Consider the following 22,363-nt stretch of genomic DNA (forward strand, 5'->3'; position numbering starts at 1 on the left):
TTTCATGGTTGTGTTGTCCACCAGGAGTATCTGGCAATGTCTACAATTGGCAATGATGTCTTGGTATAGTAGGAGGGTGAGGAGTGGTGTCTGGCCCATGGTGTGATCCCTATAACTAATGCCATCATATTCAAAAGCTGAGCTAACATCATTACATATGATATCCTTAGCAAGAGTCAGCAAATGACCACCCTGATTTTGATGGCTCCCAAGTGCTACATCCCAAGGGATGTAGTTGCTTTTTGTTTTATTGACTACAAAACCGTGGCCCTTGAGGGTTGCTAGCACTATCAGCACATTGTCTTCTACTTCTGTCTGTTTGTCCTGTCCTTATCATCACCTCTTTACCCATTTACCCTCTCCAGGTACAAACATTATATGAAGCTAATATTAAAAGTCACTACTATTGGGTTTATACAATGTTACCATATCATCACTCAGAAAAAATGCTTGTGTAATATACAAGTGGACAGCTTACAGAAAAGTACTGTTCGGCTTCTAGTTGATCTTGCAGTTCACGCATTTGGCCTTCATTCCCTCTGTACTGCCTTTGAGAGGAGAAAATAATTAAGAGCATTCTACATACCAACCAAAGACCTGGTGGCAGTATTTTAGCTGGTAAATTTTAACCCACACAACCCTCTTTATCCCATCCCCACATTGGCTAGTCAATCAGCAGACTTCTGTTCCCTACCACCAAATTCAAAAAATCTCTCATTTTTGACACAGCATTCAAATCCCTAATACACATTCAAATAAAATACTTCTCAATTGATGGAGTTTATATAAACTATCAGTCATCAAGTGTTGGTTAATCAAGTAACTAAACATCCAAGTTGTGCATGAAGTATGAAATAAGCCTTTAGAAAGTGGTTCTTCTTACTCCAAGGTTTTAATTTAAAGTTATACATTCCCTCAAATGAATTTCAGCTGCAACTTCAAACTGGAACAAGTGCTTTGTTTTGATCAGTTCATTTGTAAGACAACTAGAAAATAAGCAGTGCACTTCTGCCTAAAAGACAAGAAACAAACCTTGTGGCATCTACTTTTATAGCATTAACCTGTACATAATGTACTGTAATCAGACCCTATCACACAGAAAGAACTCTGCATATGAGAATAAGGCTCCTGTGATCATATAAACAGGTATTACTAAACAAAGATATTCATGTACTAAAATGTATGCATATTTGAATACAGAAAAGCACTCAGTAACATTTGTAACATTATGGGGTGAAGCAGCCGATTCTAAATTGAGTTTACTTACTTTGCCAGTTGAGCCAACTCAAATTCTGCTAATCTCTTCGCTTCCAACAATGTGTTGATCTCCTGTTTTAGCTGCTTCTCAGAACTTTTTAAGTTATCTGCCTCTATAGCATGAATCTTCAGGTCATTCTGTGTCATCACTCTCTTATTAATCTCATGTTCCAGCTGAAGTGTGATATTCTTAACCTAACCACACAATAAAATATTTTAGCAAATAGAAAAGGCTTTCTAATTTCTTGAAAAGTAGGAATATTTCATAAATAAGTTATTGCCAGCATTTAAACATATATTTTTTCTTTATACAGCAGCATTCAATACAGTATCAAAAGCTGCTTTTGAAAGCATGTTCAGGTTTGAAAGCAGTTTGCTATCAGACACACAGGACTTGAACACAACCCAAGCCTCTGCACGCACACACAAACTGCCTTGAGCATGCAAAACAAGTTGTGTGGTTGCCTAAGCTGCCTTTATGTCCATGTAGAACAGAATGTACAGCAACATACAGAATTTTTTTACAAAGCAGCCCATCTTCCTCAATTCTAAATTTTGAATCCCCTTCCATGATTTTCCCCACAACACAGCAAAAGAAAGGTCCTACTAATTTTATAATAATCATTTCTCTATGTATTTCCACTTTCACTAGCATTTTTCTGTAGCAAAGCTTTGTAGTGCAAAATACATGGCACATAGAATCCAAATTGTATGAATTGAGAAAACAATTACAACACTAATTTGGGGGGAATGAATTCAGATATTGGATTTGCATCCACACCACATACAAAAGCAGAGGTTTGAGGAGTTTTCCGCTTAAAGGGATATGAAGAAAGTTAGGTTTTCTTAAGTACAGTACCTCAAACTTATCTTTGCTTTGGCACAGCAACTAACTAAGCACTTTTTATTACCTCATCTTCTAGTCTCTCTTTCTGCTCACTAAGGTGCTCCAGCTTCTGTTGAGATTGCTTCAAGTCAAAGTCTAGCATGGAACATTGTTTTTCAATCTGGACTATGCGATTTTCTGCCTTCTCTCTTGCTGATCGCTCTTCTTTCACCTTTTTTTCAATTTCTAAAGGACCAAAGATAGTACATCTTTTAAAAAATTCAAATAAAAGAATTTTATGCAGGCCGCTCTGCATACTAAATGGGCAGACCTTCCACATTTGCAGTGGTACCTGACCAGACACCTTACACAGTCTACAGACATTGGCCAATTAGTTACAATAATCTGATGGGGGGAGAGGCAAAACTTAGGTGGCGTAATCAGTCATAGCAGATACTAAAACTGTCCAGAATTCTTATATGTACTGGCAGTGTTTTCCTTGACTATTAGCCCCATCACCACTTCTTTACTACCATAGGCAGTAAGACTTAGCACTCAAAACTATCTGCAAGTAGTGAGGAAAAATAAACTATTTCAACACTCACGAGGACAGTGAAGATACCCCACTGACAAGACATCTTAGTAATCTACAAAAAAATTGCCAAATGTTTGAGTGTAAGTGGAGATGTGCTGAATTAGACTGGAAGTTCATCTGGCCTATCATCCTGTTTCCCACAGTAGCCCTATCACCACCTTGAGAGCAACAGCCCTGGCCCACTGTTGTTCCCTGGCAACTGCCTCCAATCCTGGACTTAGTATGCAATGACTAAATGACTAGTAGCCAATGATAAATTTATCTTTCATGAATTTGTCTATTCCCCTTAATAGCATAAGAATGGCCACCAGTAGAGGCTCATCCACTCCAGCATCCTGTTCTTACAACGGCCAACCTATGGGAACTCTACAAGCAGGACCTGAGGGCAACAGCACTATCCCCATTTGTGAGTCCCATATGATCCAGCTGCATTGTTGGCTGTACCACATATTGTAATTGTGAATTATGTAGTTTAGCTTAGACAGTTTATGGAGAATCATTGTATGTCTCATTCATAGTGTTCTTTATCTATTCAAAGGGGCCTTAAGTAGACAATTTAGTTTTTATTATTTTATTAATTTTATTTATTATGTTTGTGTAATAAAATTTGTTTCTCTCTCTCTCTCTCTCTCTCTATATATATATATATATATACACTAGCTGACCCGGCCACGCGTTGCTGTGGCTCATTTTGTGAAATGGAAAAGGAAGATGTAAAAGAGAAAGTGCATGCCTCCCCACAGCTTCTCCCGTTGAACTCTCCGTATTTCCCGTTTTTGCCTGCTTCCCCACAGCTTATCCCGTAGAACTTCTGCCTGCCTCCTCTCCGTCTTTGCCCCTGTTTTCGCCTGCCTCCCCACAGCTTCTCCCGTTGAACTTCCCCCTTCACGAACAAACACCCACCCCCTTTTACATTTTAATATATATAGATATACGTGTGTGTTTGTGTGTGTGTGTGTGTGTGTAATTTGTATAATGATAAAACCAGTGATGACTGTGAGGAAAAACAAACAATACTTGTGTGCTAATACTGTTAGAAACATACTTTCCTTTTCAGCACTGTATTATTGAGCATTTCACTATGACTGCTTCCACAGGCAGCATTTTGTTTAATGATTGGATAGGAAAGAGACATTTGAAGGCACACTGGTCCAATTTGTGCCTTTCTCCTACTGACTTACAAGTAACATTTTAGCTGTCATTTCTTTATTATATACATAAAAGGGATGTTTAGCCTGTATTTATCCAAAGGAAAAATATACAAACAATTAACAGTAGTTTAACCTTGGACACAATCTTCCCTGTGAAAAGGAAGAAGAGAGTGAAGGAGGCAGGTAAAGTCAGCATCATGGCCTGCCCCAGTTGGACTGTAGTTACTTATTTGTTTTAGTATTTTAAAACTGTAAACATGCCTTGGGAGGAACAGTATATAAATGCTATATGAACAAATAAATGCTATAAAAACTTACCACACATTGCAACTGACTTGGCCTCTTCTATTGACTGGTGCTTGTCAGTTAAACGAGCTTTATTTATATTATGCTCATTTACTTCTTGCTCTAAACGCTGCTGTAATATTTTGAGTTTGTAGTTTAGATCAATTTCTAAATTATTCTTTTCCTGTAAGATATTTTTATAATCTGAAGTCAGGTTAAGAACACCATACCATCCTTAATCTAAAAAAAATTTCAGATTTCATGACTTTCATGGCTTTTTGTCATCCCACCCACCTCAGCTTTCTTTTTTTAAAACTGAGCATATGATAATGAACTGTTACATTGGAAGTGAGTGACAAAGTGATCCACAACTATATAAAAAATATTACATGAGCCAAAGTATTCTCACTCACATCAACTGAATTAAACAAACTTAAATTCAAACACAGTGGCTTAATTTAGATCTTATAAAATCATCCTATCAATCATATTTGCATGCTGCTTTTTATAGATTTTTAGAAATATGCATCTGTATTCCAAAAAAACAAGAAATTTATGCCTCATTGATCTTACCTTTTCAGAACGATTAAGCATGTCCTGGGCCTGCTTTCTTTCTTCTTCCACTCTTTCAAGATTGTTCTTTAAACCTTTGATTTCTTCTTGTAAAGATGTAACCCGAGCTACATAAACAATTAAATAGTCTAATCTGTCACAGTACTTGCACACAAAACCGAAACTATGATTTACCCACATATAGCTCCCAACATACATCAGAGGTAGTTGGTTAATTAAAAAAGAGACAGTGTTTCTAATGTTAGTGCTACGCAACTTGGATTAAAATTCAGGACAGTGGTCCCTCGGTTTAAGAACAGTCCTGTTTACGAACTATTTGGTATACGAATGCCGCAAAACCAGAAGTAGTGTTCCAGTTTGCAAACTTTACCTCGGCCGACAAACGGAAGCTGAATGGAAGGGCACCAGCGGCAGGAGGCCTCATTAGGGAAAGCGTGCCTCGGTTTAACAACGGCTTTGGTTTAAAAACGGACTTCCGGAATGGATTAAGTTCGTAAACCGAGGTACCACTGTATTGAAAGCACATTGAATTAATGTGCATACATGTTTTGCTTCCTGTTGAGTGTGTTCCATTTGTAAATTGAGCCCCCACTATTATGGGAAAGCACGCTTTGGTTTAAGAACGCACTTCTGGAACGGATTAAGTTTGTAAACCAAGGTACTACTGTACTGTATTAGATTTACTTTGGCTTAAATTATTACCTTGTAGCTCTCCAATAATTTCTGATCCATGACTCCTATCCCTTCTTTCCACTTCCAATGCAGCTTGAAGTTGATAATAGTCTTTTTCCACTTGTAATTTTGTGCTTTCCAGGATTCTGCATCTCTCTTGCAGTTCTCTGTTTAGAGCTTCAAACTGACTTACTGACTTGCTCATTTCTGTGTGACTCTTTCTCAACCTTGCTGCAGTATCTGACTCTGTCCTCAGTAAATCATTGGCCTCTTCAAGCTGTTGGGAGGGGAAGGGAGAATTAAGAAAAGGTAGCAGTGGGTATCATAAAACCAATACATCCAGCTCTGTTGCATTTACCCTAAATTGATTTTGGAGGTAAAGCAGATATAGGCATAGAAAATTGCTTACTTGCTTTTGCAACTGCGTTATTTTTTCATTTGTAATATGTGAATGCTGACTGATTTTTTTTAAGTCTTCCAACTGATCTTTTAGCGTTGACACTAGATGCAAAGGGGAAATGTTAAATGTAAATAAACATACATGTCTCTTGGAGGTATATTTTCTAGTATTTCTATACAGCAAGGAAAAAAAACAAGCCACCACTGCTCTGAGGCATATTCAAACACAAATATGCCCCAATTATAATACTTAAAAGAATATTAAGATATTTATGCTGTTCAAAAAATCCTACAAAAGAGACCATCAGTCTTACCTGAAAGGTGCTTTCTGAAAGGAAATATAGCTTACCTTCATTTTCTACATTTCGACGTTTCTCATTCTCCTGCTCAATTTTTCTTTGATATTCATTTATTCTATGTTGCAGAAGCATATTTTCCTTTTCAACCTGAGTAACTGTTGATTCCAAATTTTTTCTCTGACTGCCCTGCAAGTTATATACTGCCATTTAATTTTTCACCATTTAAATTTAGTAGAAAATTTAAGTTCTAATCATCCCAATGAAGTTGTCAGTGGAATTCAACATTGTGCTAATATGATCAGCATAAGCATTTCTGCTTGCCAGACAGAACAATATCTCTCTCCCTGCCCACTGGGAGGGAGAGGAGGGGAAACCCTGTTGCACTAGAAGGACTCATTGCACTGGCTCCCACTCAGAAAACTTATTTAGTTGCAACTGGTCCAAATTATTTTATTTAGGGAATTCATAATCCATCTTTGAAAGAAAATATTATCATGTTTTAGAATAAAATAGAGCAATAAATATCATAATTGTGTTAATTTTTTTTAAATACTGTATTAAACTGGTATGAGTTATCTGTATGTTGGCATTTTTACAGTCACTAGCCACACACCCATCAATTTTACAGGCTAGAGAGACGGCATTCCAAGAGTAGAGATTAAAATAAGTGAATCAAGACCTTGGCAAAAGACTCTCTGTACAAGCAATCCCACATTGGCAAGTCTTTACTTTCCTCATTCTCCGAAAAGGAAAAAAATCCTTCAGAGAGAGAGAGATTTGTTTTATTTGTAATAATAAATGACTGAAGAAAGAAATCACATGTATGCAAATAAAATTCTAACACCATTATTTAAAAAAAATAGGGGGGGACTAATTCCAACCACACACCAAAAAAAATCACTTACCTCTTCATCTAATTCCTTCATTATCTTGTCTAATTTAATGTTTGATGTTCTAGAAAAAATAAAATTATGTTAGTGACACTTTTTTGTTTTTGGAAACTGCTCTACAACTGCTCTGCAAACAACCCAATTTAACTCAATTACACTGCAGTAACTCACATCATCATGGCTGTGTAATCTACATCCAGGTGACCAAAAGGCTGACAGTGGTGTACAGAAAAGGCTACCACCAATCTGTTTATGGGTATAGCCCAATGTCATACCGAGTGGGTAGTATTCAACTAAATAGCACTAGGAAAACAGGACTTTTCTCCCTCTCCTTCACTGTGAGTACTCCATGCCATCTCCAATCCATAAGGAAAAATTCCTGCAAATTAGTGCTATGTTGAATACGCATTATGTCTAACACTGATATCCTAGTAACCTAAGAATTTTACTTGACTATTTCTGTGTAGAACTAGCACCTTAGATCTTAAACTAGCTCCAAATATCTGAAGCTGCCACTAAGGAATATGAATATAGCAGCCAGATTCATATACTCTAGCAAGCAGCGTAAACATAATCTGAGAAGAACCAGAGTGAGCTCTAAGAGGGAAAGAAACCAAACCAAAAAGCAGGCAAATGGGAGACTCAAAGTGACTATATCCCTACCTTTCCAATTCTTCACTCCCAAGATAACTAATGCACATTCGCCTAAGATTGCTTAGTCTTGCTCTTTGTAATGCCAACAAGCAAAGGCATCCTTGTTGCTACTAGCAACTCTTAAAAATATCACTTTCAGAATTGGTGCCATTAATTGGCTCCTAAGCCCGATACTCAGTTTTGGAGGTGGGCTACAAATCTCTTGGTCTACACATATAAAGTGTTAATACCATCATAATTCCACAATATAAAATTCATAAAACAGGTATTTCTGAAGTTCTGATAACATAGAATGAAATGAGTCACCTGAATTTTTGTTCCATTTCATCTTTCAGTTCCATTTCATTATGTAGCTGTTCTTCAAGTTGATAGATAGTTTTCTGCAGAGATTCCAGCTTTAAATATAAAATACAGAATGAAAATAAAAGCCATACTTGACAGGATCTTATGGGACTAGCTAAATTATAATGAATTTTACAACAGCTATGTAAAATTGTTCTCAGTATCTTATTTTTAAAAATTGGAACAGCAAGTTTCAGCTAGGAGATTATTGCTTTAACAGATTAATAAACATGGGCACATTCTTATAAATGGGACCAGAAATTAAGACACATTTGTAAACCACTTTGAGGTTTTATTATAATCAAGTAGTATATAAACATTGTAAATTAAAAATAATTTAATTTTTGGCGACATTTTAGCTCTGCTGTGCTGCAATAATGAGAAAGAAAAAGAACTGAAGACTCATTTTCATTGTTACATGACTGCAAATATTGGCTATTAATCTTTATGTTATACTTCCTTCAATACCTTGAAAACATATCTTCCAATAGGTCCCACTACTGGAATGCTCGTTACACGAAATCTCAGTTATCCAAACAAAGAATTATACCCAACCCTCACTACACAAAGGGCTGATTCAGATATTGGAACAGCTGGAGCTCACCCACTTCCCTACTTGCGCTTTGCTGACTGGCATTGCCATTTTGGGCAGAAAGCAGGGGAGAAGGGAGGGAAGAAGGGAGATTGGACAAATCAGCTTTTCCTTTGTCTGGCTTTTGTTGATTGGTTGCATTAGATTCCGGCAGAAAGCAGGGAAAGAGAGCCAGAAAAATGTTCCCATAGGACAGGCACGTCCAACAGGTAGATTGCGATCTATTGGTAAATCACGGGGTGTTCCTGGTAGATCTCTGGCTCCTCAGTGATCTACTCCCCCCCAAAAAAAAGCTCTATAACTTTGGCTTTCCTAAAAAAGCTCAGCAACTTTTGCTTCCTAGCAAAAAAGTGGGCCATCAGATTAAGCTCCACTATCGGACTGGGGATTCAGGACCCTCAACTGTGTTTTATATAATCAACCTTTGATTACATTCTGTGTATATCGCAATGCTCATTCAACAACTTTGATCCATCCAACAACAATGGATAGATCACTGCCAGTTTTTTATACTGTTAGTAGGTCACAGTCTATTGGGAGTTGGACATCCCTGCCATAGGAAATAATAGAAATCATCAGCTCATTATGCAAATGATTGCCTAACAAACGATTTCCTGGGAATATATTGTGTTCGGAAAGAGGGACCTGTGTACATATGGATGTCTTGGTAATTTATATTTATTCAAATCAAGTTATCAATACAAAATATTAATCAACAAAATATTTAATCAGCTAATAGCACTTATTTGTGGTCTTAAACTGATAATAAAGGGGGGGGTTAAAAAAGAAAAAAAGACATACCAAACTTTTATCTACGTTGGTGCTTGCTCTGTTGTCATTAGAGTTTGCTGTACAGCTAGATAAATACCTGTAAGCACACAATAAGTTATAGTTATATGAGGAGAGAACAACTTTTTTCTCCCCACTTTCTACATACTAGAAATTCTCTCATTTCTATCCTTAGTTACCTTTTTAAAAACTAACCCCCACCCTCAGACATCTTGGCTTTTCCTCATAGTGAAGGTACTCCAGCCCCCTGATCACTGCTTCACATTTCTGCAACCCATATACCTGAAACATAAATGCCCACATTATATAGTAGGGGTGCATGCAATTTTAAGGGTGCATTTGACATTTTTGAGTCTCTGCCATTAACTAAAATTTGAACATGAAAGCACACATCTTTTGAAGAGACGCAACATGAAAAACCTATTTAGACATCTTTCCTTCAAATATCACATACTGTTGTGCTTTACAACATTTTTTTCTGCAGTTTTGCACCTGATGAAAAATCATAACTTACAAGGAAGATTGGAAAACCTCTGTCTGCAGTAGTAAAAAGCTTTACTACTCCAAATGCTGGACAGTTCCTCAAAAATCATGAAATTAGCTGTGTAATTGTGAAATACATATCTGACTATGTATTTCTAACCTGTAGGTGTATTACTATCATATTTTGAATGCTCTTTAAGAGTTAAAACTTCTCAAGATGAAATCTGACGTTTTTCGCAATCCTGGTAAGAATCCATGAACTTTTTGCAAATTAAATTAGCAAATAATTAAGTGGATCAACCTCTTGCATGATGTCTCCTTGTTTGCTCACTAGGCATTTTTGCTATTCTCCATAGCTAGTAAGCAAACAAACTCAAAGGCACATTAATGAGCAGACTACATAGAATAATTTGACCCTTAACAGTGGAATTCTACAAACGTCTACTCAGAAATAAACCACACTGAGTTCAATGGGACTTTATCCCAGGTAAGCATGCACTGGAAGTAATAATTACTTAAAAGCCTGGCCTTCTGACATTGCTTGAGAAAAACACAAAAATGAGAGATAAGGTATGATGTCACATCAAGAGGAACCAAAATTAGATGTACAAAATTGCTGCCCACACCATAAGTTCAAAACTGCTATAATAAGTGTTACACATTTCAGGATGATATAATAAGTGCTACACATTTCAGGATGGTATGGGAAGACAGATTTTTTTAAAGTGTCATTTAAACCCAGAATTAAGTTGCATTTGTGATACTGCTCTCAAATCTTATAGGATTTATTCTCACAACTTATGCTCACATGCCTGCATTTTCAGTAGCACATATATACTTACTGATGGTTACTGTAGTAAGTAAATCCTACAAAAGGCAGCTGGTTGCCAACAAATGCTTTTGGTATAGGAAATGTTTCTTCTTCTCCTTTATCTTCTTCCAAATCGTCAAAGTTACTAGTATCAATATCACTACTTAAATCAGGCACAACAGGTGCTACAGCTATCAATATAAACAAAAAAGAATTACTAAAATGTTTATTGAAACTCATGTATTAAAAATGTTATATGTGAAATGTAGAAGAGGTATGAAAGAATCACAAGGAGACGTGGCAAAATTTGACTCTTTATTCTACACTGAGCAGCACATGCAATAGAAAAAAAGATTATTATTAAAAATTCAAAGCTTCAAAAATTAAATATAGTTGTAATTACTAAACAGAACAGAATGCTCCTGAGGTCCCCAGACAGCTGCCCATTTAAAAACCTCTCACCCATTGGTCACTCAAGAGACCTCACATTAGCAATGAAATAGGGATCTCTTGAGCAATATATTTTCACAAATACTAAAAATTGGTTGCTATTTAATTTCTGCAGTGTCCTAAGTGGTGAATTCTATGCCTGGAGTAGGCTCCCAATCTATATATGCATACGCAACTTTGTGTATATACAAGTCTGGACACCAAACCAATTTATACTACTGATTTTTAAAAGATGTGATATGGGCCTCAATGCAGATAGCTTCATGCGTTGTCAAAAGAGATACTTACTGTCTCTAAGGTTTTCCCAAGACCACTGGTCATTTTTGAAGAAAGGGTGTCGCTTGATTTCTTCCACACCATTTCGGCCTAATCTGACTTCCCTGTTGAAGGGATATTTTGAAACAAGTAAATATGCAAGCTCTGAAGATCAAAATACATAAAGCATACAGTAGCCCAACATGTCACTTTTTAAATGGAAAATTAGAAAGGGGATTTACTGGGAGCTGAGAAAAGCTCAGAAGAAAATCACCAACTGCTTATCCACTCCAAATCTGGGGTGAGGAACCACACCTCCTGTGGTTCAAACTCATGCTACCTCATAACATTGTCTTGAAACTCTGGGGTAGATTGAAATAATGTGTATAGAAAATATTAACCACTCCTCCCATCCACTTTAGTCCTCCCAAAGTGGGGGTTTTCCTCAACAAAACACACTGCAGCATCCCCCCCCCCTTTGATATATGTTCCTGGACTGCTACAGACTATGAACTGAATTGTCACTGTTTCTGTAAGCTGCTGTATAAGTGCTAGGGAAGGTCTTCACACAACAATGTATCTAGAGTTGCCGTATATACTTGAGTATAAACAGACTTTTTCAGCACATTTTTTGGTGCTGAAAAAGCCCCCCTCAGCTTATACTCGAGTGAGGCGGGCGGCGGCGGAGGGATGAGCAACAAGAAAGAAGCCCTTTCTCACCGCTCGTCCCTCTTCCGCCACCCACCTTTCGCAAGGGCAGGCACAGGAGCCACGGTTGGGAGAGGTGCTGCGCTACGCCTCTCCCAACCGCAGCTCCTATGCCTGCTCTTGCTACTTCCTCCTCCTCCGCCTTTGCCGCTTTCAGGCTGCTCCTTCCTCCTCCGCCGGTTTGTGGTGTGGTGAACTGGCTTATACTCGATTCAATAAGTTTTCCCAGTTTGGGGGGGTAAAATTAGGTGTTTTGGCTTATATTGGGGTTGGCTTATACTCGAATATATACGGTATGTCACCCGAAACATAGGTCTTGCTTTGCAGTTCTGGAGAATTGCAAGTGTGCACTCCAATCATTAATGCACAAAATCATTCCACATTAGGGATTAACACTATAAACAGTTTGAAGTATTTTTTCCTGAGGAAAAAATACTGAATAGTCTTGCACATACGGTTTTATAAGAGCTTTTACAAACTCAAGAACATTATTGGCATTATAGATTAGTTTTTCATCTGCTCTTTGCTAAGTCATAAAAACCCCTTCTATGAGCAGAAGAGTTTTTCTGCTTGCAGAAGGATACTTTTGGATCCATGTCTATGACAACATCAGCAGCACAATCTCACATATGTTATTTTGAAGAAAAAGTGTATCTATAGTCTGTTTAGGGTATTCAAGAGACCGCATTTATAATCCTAACAATATTTTAAATTGCAAGATTTTAAAAAATTCCTCCTTTACATAAATTATGAAACCTAAGAATAATACACAGGTATACTCATGCACACTAAAGCTAAAAAGAAACACACTGTACAGCTAATAACTGTTTGGATAATGACTGTACAAGAAATGATTGCTTGCATCAAAAAAAGAACACACACACAGGAATGAGGTAAAAGATTGTAAAATTCGTACAAATGTTAAGTTATTCAAACTTGAAGCCAGTTTAATTCTAATTTCTTTAAATATTTTGCAGGATAAGATTGCATATGCTATTTTATCCCACTGCTTAAAATGTATATAAACTTAAAGTACTTAAGCATTTAGAAAGACATTTTTAAACCAATTATTAACATAAGATTTATTCAACAAACAAAAATAGTAGGAAACTGATTTCAAGCTCTTGAATTGTCAGACTGACTTAAAAGCTGTCGTATACAGAGTGGTTTTAAAGCAGCAACACTATATTTTATTATCAGAACAAGACGTAATAGGATTAAAAAGTTTATTAAAACATATGTAAAATTCATAAACACTGGTTTATCACCAGGTGATGAAGTTTACTATAGAAACTTTCATTTTGATGTTAAATATTACCTGTCAGTTAAGAAGCCACAAATAAGATTTTTTGCATCTTTTGAAATATCATTATCATCAGGAAAGCTAAGAGAATTCTTATGGTTCATAATTTTACTGTATGTTCCAACCAAAGAATCTGCATAAAAAGGTGTATCCCCTACAATTAAAAAGAACCAAAGTGAGAAAATGTCACACAATACCAGAATAAAATTCCAAGGAAACATTGTGTCAGAACAAGGCTAAATACTGGATATAGAAAGCAAATTATTGCTACTTCTCATGCAATTATTTTATGTAGTCAGGATTCACCTTATCACTTAATATAAAAGTTAAATTAGAAAGCAATACTCCAGTTGTACTAAAGATCCAAGAAGCTCATGTATGGTAGAAGCATTTTCACATTACATGATTCTAACTTTAGTGGCTAGGAGTGCCTTGTACTAGTTTCAGTTGGTAAGACAACTATGGCCATTTTTGGATTTGGATAGCCTGACTATTGTCATCTATGCACCAAAAACCTCTGCAATGTGCTCTACATACATAACCAATCACTGTGCAGTGTTCTGCATGGCAGATGGGCGGGGTTGGAAATACATTATCATCATCATCATCATCATCATCATCAAAATCAGATAGTTAGTGTAGCAGCATCTATCCTTTCCATTGGTATATGTCTTGGATTTGAATAGTTTTTATGTATGTGTTGTTTTAAAACATTTTTTGTTATAGATAAGATAGATAGTTTTTACATATACAACTGTTTTGACAGGTGTAACAATTAATGTTATTATACTGTCAATTCATAAAATAAAGAAAGTGGCATCCAGAGACAATAAAGAGAGCACCAGGTAGGAGCATTAAATTAAGGAGACTGAAATCCTAAACTCTACACCGAAAGGCAACATGCAATCCTCAGTAATAATAATAATAATTTATTATTTATACCCCGCCCATCTGGCTGGGTTTCCCCAGCCACTCTGGGCGGCTTCCAACAGAACATTAAAATGCAATAATCTATTAAACATTAAAAGCCTAAACAGGGCTGCCTTCAGATATCTTCTAAAGGTCTGGTAGTTGTTGTTGTTGTTGTTGTTTTTGACATCTGGTGGGAGGGTGTTCCACAGGGCGGATGCCACTACCGAGAAGGCCCTCTGCCTGGTTCCCTGTAACTTGGTTTCTTGTAGTGAGGGAACCGCCAGAAGGCCCTCGGCACTAGACCTCAGTGTCCGGGCAGAATGATGGGGTGGAGACGCTCCTTCAGGTAGAGTTGGATAAGATTAAGCCTTCCCATTATCTACGGTAGCTAGGTCTCTACTGAACACAAGGGTCAGCCTGCTCATCTGAGATCAAACCCTGAATAGCTGAAGTCTTTCTGCTCCCTGACTTGATGTTTAGCAACAGCATAAGATCTGGAAGGATGTAGCATTGAAGTATAGAAGACTACAATCCTATGACCTTGTAAAATCCTTGTAAAAGGCAGCCATTGAACTCCGTGGGGCTTGCTTCCATGTAAACCTTAATCAATAGTTAAAATAAAAGGCATTTTTTATTCAACAGTAAATGCAGTTAATGTCATTTGCAGAACACTGATTATTTTGATGCTCACCCACAAGCATTTCATACAAAAAGACACCAACTGACCACCAGTCACATTCTCGTCCATAGTAACCATCACCACCTTGAGATTTTAATACTTCTGGGGATATATAGTCTGGTGTTCCAACAGCTGTATCACATCGTACCATGCCTTCCTATAAAGAAAAGAGAGGAGCTATTTAAAACAATCACTCTGTAGAACTCACCTAGGATCTGAAAAGTATCTTGAAGCAGAACATTTTCCTAGATTTCCTTGGGAAAATGTGTCAAAGATGTAAGCTAAACTTCATTTAAATCTTAAGAATTTTATTTATTTCATAAAATGTATTTAGTTTACAAAAATAATAAAACAATACAATTACTGGTAAAAACAATTAAAGCAACACTTTAAAACATGCCAAAAAAATTAAACAAGCAATAAACTAAAAAACACACATCAGTATTCCAAGTATCTAAAATTTAGGCAAAACTCATAGTCAAATAACATTCATCCAGAAAATATTACTTTCAAAAGCATAAAAGTTAATTCAGGTTTTAAAAAAAGCATACCAACCTTATTCATCTTCATACAGGTACCAAAATCTGCTAGTTTTAAGTGACCAGATTTATCTAGCAGCATATTATCAGGCTTTACATCTCTGAAAAGAAAGCAAATAAACCTAGGTTTTATATATTTTAAAACAAAACCCACCTATGCTATATTTTGTCTTGCCACATAAGATGGTTAAGTACCAACACCTAGCAAACTTAGAGCCAACCTTTGGCCATTACTGTTGTCATAGTTTATCCTCTTCCTTGAGCAAATTCCTCCTCTAACTGTGATTTAAACACACAAACAAATGAAACTTCTTTACACAACTGGGAGTGGCTCTCCTGGGTCTCAGGCAGAGGTCTTTTCAATCACCAGCTGCCTGATCCCTTTAAAAGTCCACTGGCAGCATAATTAACCATTAGCATATCACCATTAAAAATGAGACAGAGGACAGAAATTTTCTTTAGGAAGAGGCTAATGTTCCAGTGCCACCTTAGTATTTCTTAAACTTTACTTTCATTCAGTGTGATGAAGCTGTCTCTGTATCTCTTAACACAAAGCACATTGCAGAACTACAGGTTTTAATTTCCCCACTACTCTCTCTCTCCCCCCCCCCTCAGCATATGGTAGAGCCTCACCTTGCCTTATTTACAGCAGTGGCAACATAATCAAGTCCACTTGTGTAATCCAAACCCAAGATCCAATGGGGGGGGAGAGTTTGGATTTGGCAGAACCTGGAATTTCTCATCTATACTGGCATAAATCTCTCCCTCCCTGTTTTCCACCACAAACTTCTGCAGCCAACCAGCAAAAGACAAAGGAAAAAGCTTCTCCCTGTCCAATCTTTCCTGCTTCTTGTATTGTTCAATTTCTCTCCCTGCCTCAGTTTCTCTTTCCTTCCATGGTTTCTGCCCAAAATTGCTGCCATTGACCAGCCCAAACATGTAAGGAAGTGGGCAAATTCTGGCTATTTAGATTAAATATTCAAAAAATATTTTAAACATGCAACTGATTATACTGTAATGCACTCCAGATAGAATACTGAGGTATTCAGATATTAAGAAAAATAGCATATACACCTGTGAATAAAGCCCATTGAGTGAATTGCATCTAATGCAAGAACAACCTCTGCAGTATAAAATCTTGCCCATTTCTCAGGAACATCATAGTTGCTCATTAAATTCACTAGGTCCCCACCAGGCATGTATTCCATCACCATGTAAAGGTAGCGGTCATCTTGGAATGCATAAAATAACTATAAAAGGAAATAAAACTGAGATTACTGTGTGTTCCGTTCATCATTATTGCCTTCCTCTCACTCAATTAGAATTATTTGTTGACATTTAAAGTATTAGCAATTCATTGCTGTTCAATATGTGTATCAACCAAAAGGAAGAACCAGTTTACCATCTAAATACAATGCCTTATTTATCTGAAAATACACTTGCAGAAAGCTGCTATTAAACCAGGAAGGAAACGATGGTTACCAGCCCCAGAATAAACAGGAGAGGATATTAATCCATTTTCCTACTGGACAAAAGGCTTGTACATTTCTTGGTTCAGTAAGCCAAGCAATGGTCTTCAGAACCAGGCCATTCATAGTCAAATGTTGTTATTTTTAGTTACAGTGTTCAAAACTTAAAGGCGTGATTAGCATTCAAGAAAAAACTGTAGATAAGGAAATCTTTATAAAGATTACTTAATTATTATATTGGGAAAAACTAGTCATTAGTGATGGGACACGGGTGGCGCTGTGGTCTAAACCACAGAGTCCAGGGCTTGCCGATCAGTAGGTTGGTGGTTCAAATCCCCAAGATGGGGTGAGCTCCTGTTGCTCGGTCCCTGCTCCTGCCAACCTAGAAGTTTGAAAGCACGTCAACGTGCAAGTAGATAAATAGGTACCGCTCCGGTGGGAAGGTAACGCCGTTTCTGTGCGCTGCTCTGGTTTGCCAGAAGCGGCTTAGTCATGCTGGCCACATGACCCGGAAGCTATACACCGGCTCCCTCAGCCAATAAAGCGAGATGAGCGCCGCAACCCCAGAGTTGTCTGCGACTGGACCTAACGGTCAGGGGTCCCTTTACCTTTAGCCATTAGTACATAATCATCACTTTCTTGCATTAAAATGAATAGTGACTTCAATTATTTTATTGCATCAATTATACACACAATTGTTTGAGTTTAAAATGCTCAGATGTCCAAAGCAACAAAACTTGCTAAACCAATGACACTTTAAGCTGTTATAGTGTTTAGACAAATATGAGCTTCAGCAACACAAGTGAAAAAATCAGCCACAAATAAAATATTCACATGTGCAAGAGTGGGCTAACCTACGTACTTGCCTATGTACATACAATCAAATATTTGCTGCTGCCAACTCAACACTACTAGCTAATTGTTCAGAGGAAGATATGTTCAATCCATCTGAACAAGTGATGTCCAAGACAAAGTAATGCATATTCTAACTGGGGCACACAGTTCCTAATAAAGTTGGAATCCTACTGTGTAGATCTGTGTGGAGTTAGTAAAACTGTTTAATTGGGCTTCAGTCCACACCTCAAAACTAAAGCCCAATCCAACAGGTTCACTCCCACCACTCCAGATTTGCATTTCCTTGATCTGAGTAGGGATAGACTTCCAACGGTAAACAAAGATGCTAGGTGAGTAAATATATTACAGTACTAATGAATTGACAGACAAGGGTTTGTATCTACCCTGTCCACAGGCAAGTGGAACAGACTTCACTACCGCTCCTCTGCAACCCTCCACACATCCTCAAAATCTGCTGTAAAGAATTGGGAAGTCTCTGGAACAGATTTTGGGGACACACAGGAAGCTGCAGGGCAAGGAGATGAGAACGAAGCATTATGAGCACAAGACCACTCCTGCATCTTTGGATTCTGCCCAAGATACTTAAAAATTATTCACTTAGGTTTTCTGTTTTTAGTAATCATCACATTTATATGCACTGCAAAACATGGAACAGCAAATGCAAACACACTTAGACTTAAAGTTGCTAAAATCTGTAAATTAGCACTTTTATTGAAAAATGAACTTTTCCTTACTCAGCAAAATTAATGGTATAAACACATCAAAAATTAGTCAATATACCTGCACAACCCAAGGGCTATTCGCAAATGCCATGATATCTCTTTCTTCCCAAAAGAATGCAGAATCTGATCTTTTTATCATTTCAAACTTGCTCAAAAGCTTCATGGCATAAACCTTTCGTGATGACTTGTGTCTTACCTTTAAAAATAAATTTTAAGATGAAGAAAATGTTACCATAAATTAAAATTTAAGGCAAATATTAATCTACATGAATATGCTACACATGCCTTGCATCAATCAATATGCAATACCCAAGTATTGCATGGCAGGCCTTCTGCATTTCACATAAAGACAGACAGCATCCCTGATCCTCTCAAGCTCTCCAGAGCATAGTCAACACATTTGTAAACCTGAAAAACCTTAGCACTGTGACACTGCAAATAGCAGCAAGGTCATGGCATGGTTTGGCATATCTCTATGGGAAATGCTGAATGATTTTATGATTGAAAGGTACTGTAATGTGCTAGGTCTGGTGCACCTGGTTGAAAACACACTGTAGATGTCACTAACCCAGCACTAGCAGGCACCAGGGCACCCACAAAAGCCTGATACTCCCAGGACAAGCAATTAGTGATTACCGGTAACATGCGTCTTTAAAATCAGGGCCATTTTTTACTGTTTTGGTCCTGTTGTGCTTGTTCATCAAAACAGCTTTGCGATTGCTTACAAGTAACTTTTTTAAAAAACGTATGAAGTGTCATGGGGGCAGGTAGGGAAATCACCACAAATATATGGTGCACATGTAAGCGTTGTTTTTTCTTCGTTACAATTGCAGCTTCCTCTTTTATAAATGCTAACCTTATTCATACACAAAAAGTAAACCTACCAACTGAACTTCCCCAAATGCACCTCTGCCAATCACTTTCACCACTTCATAATCTTCAGCTTTCATACGCAGATCTCTGATTTTGTTTATTGTGTCTTTATCTGTGATGAAAATATAAATTAAAAAACTACACCATGAGACATAAGCACACACGCAATCTTAAAAATAAACTTTCATATAGGAAAAATGTACTGGGTAAACAGCTCATTCTATTCATATTTCATTTGCTGGTAATTTCTTGCAACATCTGTTGCCTGTTAAATACACAAATTGTTTAAAGACAAGAGTTTGCTCTTCTTAAGCTTTTTTTTCTTTACTACAAATATCTCCTTTCGAAGTTACTTTCATTCCTATGGCAACATATAAATGCCAAACGCACAATAAAACAACTCACTGTAGGAACAGGTCAGGAGAGAAGTTCAATTTTAATTTATCTTATACACAAATATATGAAACTAGTAATTAGACTAGACAAATCTGCATTCATCACAACATATCAGCTATTTAGGTTACAAATTAGATACTAAAATAAGATTCCAGTGTTTGGCCTTTTAATTATTTTTTCATGTTAAAAAACAACTTTACCATGAAAATATAAGCAGGAAGTCTGCATTTTTAAAAATCATCATCCAATAAACTGCAATAATTTAAATTCCCAGTGGTCAAATAGTCTTAACTCCAAATTTGGTAACATGCTATTTTAATCTACATGGGTCAACACTGACATGAGATTATATAAAAAGTATTTCAGTTCTGTGGTTGCAGAACACAGCAACTGAAACAGACTTTTCTAATGAAAGGTTCAAAAGAACAATATTTACATCCTAGAATACTGACCAATTACAATCCTTATTAAGATATACATATATAGTGTGCCTCCCCAAGCCACAGATAAACTATTGTAAATGTTTAGTGCTGGGAAGCTAAAAGGGTCGTAGGTCTGTGGTAGAGCACCTGCTTTGCATGGGAAAAGTTCCAGGTACAATCACAAGCATGTACAGGTGGGGCTCAGAATGTACCTTGTCTGAAACCCTGGAGAGCTGCTGCCTATCAGTGTAGAAGATACTGAGGTAGATGGACAAATGGTCCAACACAGTATAAGGCAACTTCCTACATTCCAAAGGAATGAACTTAGCAAGTATGAAACTTCTGGTCTCACGCTATTCAAACACATAAGGTAACACTTGGACAACTTAATGCATCAAAAACATCATCTTTACAATCATCCATTAAATTGATTCTATACTGTCATTCTCCCTTTGCAGTTAGGAAATTTAAATTGGGAAAAAAAATAGTGGCTAGACCACAAAATGATAAATATTTTGGCATGAAGAGGAAATCAAAAATTATAGTTTTAAAAGTTAAGTAATTAGACTACCAAGCTGTATAATGTAAGATTGCCAGGATGGTAAGCAAATGTGAAAATATGAAAATGTCCTCTGGTTTATTGCCATAGTAAGTCATCATTTTCATTAAGAAGCATTGTGGGATTTTTTTAAATTTATTTCTCTTTCATTAATTTATAGACTGCTTAATATAAAAAACTCTCAGCCATTCACATAGTAAGCATTTCTGCAATGCAATGATTTTTGAAATATTTCAAATCAAAGCCCTATGCAATTTTTCAAGTCCTACAAATCCCCCCACTGAGCATATGTGCACTGGATTTTATTTTTCCACAATGCCTCTATACTGAGAACCCAATACATCCAACACACGGCCAATTCCATCCAGCAGTACATCCTAAATAAATAAACATACAATAAACATGCAATATTGCTACAATATTAATAGCCACAGAACAAAAAATTAGTTATGAAAAACAGCAATAAAAATAACATATTTAAAGTTTGTTTGTTTAAAATCATTTTCTATTTCTACAGAAACAGGCAACATAGAAGAAGCCAGGTGGATTTCCACAGGGAGGGCCTTCCAAAGCCTTGGAACTGCCACAGATAAGCCACCAGCCTACCCACAGCCACGAGCCACAGCTCACCCTGAAACCACAGCTACTGGGAGCCACCCTTTGGAGTGCTACGTGAGTCATGGGAGGTGGCTCCATTCTGCTCAGTGATCAGCACAAGGAGGAAGGGAGGGAGGGGACAGCCTGCTGGCACTCACAGAGCCAGAGAAACAAACTAAGGCGCAGGCTGGCAAGCCAGAGAAACAAATTAAGGCACAGACTGGCAAGCTGGGCTGCAGAGGAAGGAAGGGGGGGAGTGGGTGAGCATCAGGCAGCCTGGCTGGGCTCTCTGGATTGAAGAGCTCGATGCTGGCTGCAGCTGGGGGTGAGTGGGGATTCACAATACATTGTCTCTTTCAAATTGCTCTTGCAATTTTAACTTTAAGCCATTTTCAGGCAATGAATTGATACATTGCCCAGGCCTACTCATTACATGCACAGCACATCTGCCTCTCTTTTCCCAGCTTTGCTTTAATTTTTAGCCCATGCTTCCTCCAACAAGTTCATGGAAGTAACAACTGTGATAATACATATATGGGTGAGAAAAAGATATTTCCATGCAAACTGCTAACCACATAAAATTCCTTTTCTTTTTATAAAAAGCTGTATATTGGAACATTATCAACACCAGAAATCCTGTAAACATGTATACAAAGACATATACTTACATTTGTTTAAAAAGGTGTCTATGTTTTTATTTTTTCTTAAGGCAGGAAAGTCCAAATCGTACACCAATGCATCTAATCCATCCTGAAGAACAAAAGTGATGTTTTCTTTAGAACACAATTTGTATGCATTAGCTATATACAACTTCCAGGCTTTAAAATGTTTAAAGAATACATGAAGTGTAAATAATTTATCACACTACCATCTACAAAATGAGATATATAAAAAAGTAAAAAGTTGGTCACAGATGGGGCAGAGGAGCTTGGCTCTGAATCCAGGAGAGAAAAAGCACTTGTAAGGAAAGAGCTAAAGTTTGAGGGAGCACAAGTATACTGAACTG

General features: G+C 37.2%; 1 protein-coding gene across 3 annotated transcripts in view; it reads right to left on the reverse strand.

The window, feature by feature from the left end:
* The window catches only part of ROCK1 (Rho associated coiled-coil containing protein kinase 1), a 59,392-nt gene that overhangs the window by 22,683 nt on the left and 14,346 nt on the right, over positions 1-22,363 (reverse strand). For all 3 annotated transcript variants that reach the window (XR_004427029.1, XM_033155005.1, XM_033155004.1), the window contains exons 2-21: positions 22,026-22,107; positions 19,395-19,495; positions 18,569-18,706; positions 16,539-16,714; positions 15,481-15,565; positions 14,938-15,082; positions 13,350-13,488; positions 11,357-11,448; positions 10,650-10,809; positions 9,337-9,403; positions 7,908-7,996; positions 6,963-7,011; positions 6,108-6,243; positions 5,769-5,860; positions 5,390-5,636; positions 4,688-4,794; positions 4,148-4,298; positions 2,169-2,329; positions 1,268-1,452; positions 479-548 (exon numbers count right to left, since the gene is read on the reverse strand). Coding sequence is in view for 2 of the 3 variants with exons in the window: in XM_033155005.1 (XP_033010896.1) it covers positions 479-548; positions 1,268-1,452; positions 2,169-2,329; positions 4,148-4,298; positions 4,688-4,794; positions 5,390-5,636; positions 5,769-5,860; positions 6,108-6,243; positions 6,963-7,011; positions 7,908-7,996; positions 9,337-9,403; positions 10,650-10,809; positions 11,357-11,448; positions 13,350-13,488; positions 14,938-15,082; positions 15,481-15,565; positions 16,539-16,714; positions 18,569-18,706; positions 19,395-19,495; positions 22,026-22,107 (2,472 nt within the window). In the remaining variant the exon portion in view is untranslated. The remainder of the gene's footprint in view (positions 1-478; positions 549-1,267; positions 1,453-2,168; positions 2,330-4,147; positions 4,299-4,687; positions 4,795-5,389; positions 5,637-5,768; positions 5,861-6,107; positions 6,244-6,962; positions 7,012-7,907; positions 7,997-9,336; positions 9,404-10,649; positions 10,810-11,356; positions 11,449-13,349; positions 13,489-14,937; positions 15,083-15,480; positions 15,566-16,538; positions 16,715-18,568; positions 18,707-19,394; positions 19,496-22,025; positions 22,108-22,363) is intronic.

Source organism: Lacerta agilis, chromosome 7 (genome assembly GCF_009819535.1).
Source record: "Lacerta agilis isolate rLacAgi1 chromosome 7, rLacAgi1.pri, whole genome shotgun sequence".
Taxonomy (NCBI): Eukaryota; Metazoa; Chordata; class Lepidosauria; order Squamata; family Lacertidae; genus Lacerta; species Lacerta agilis.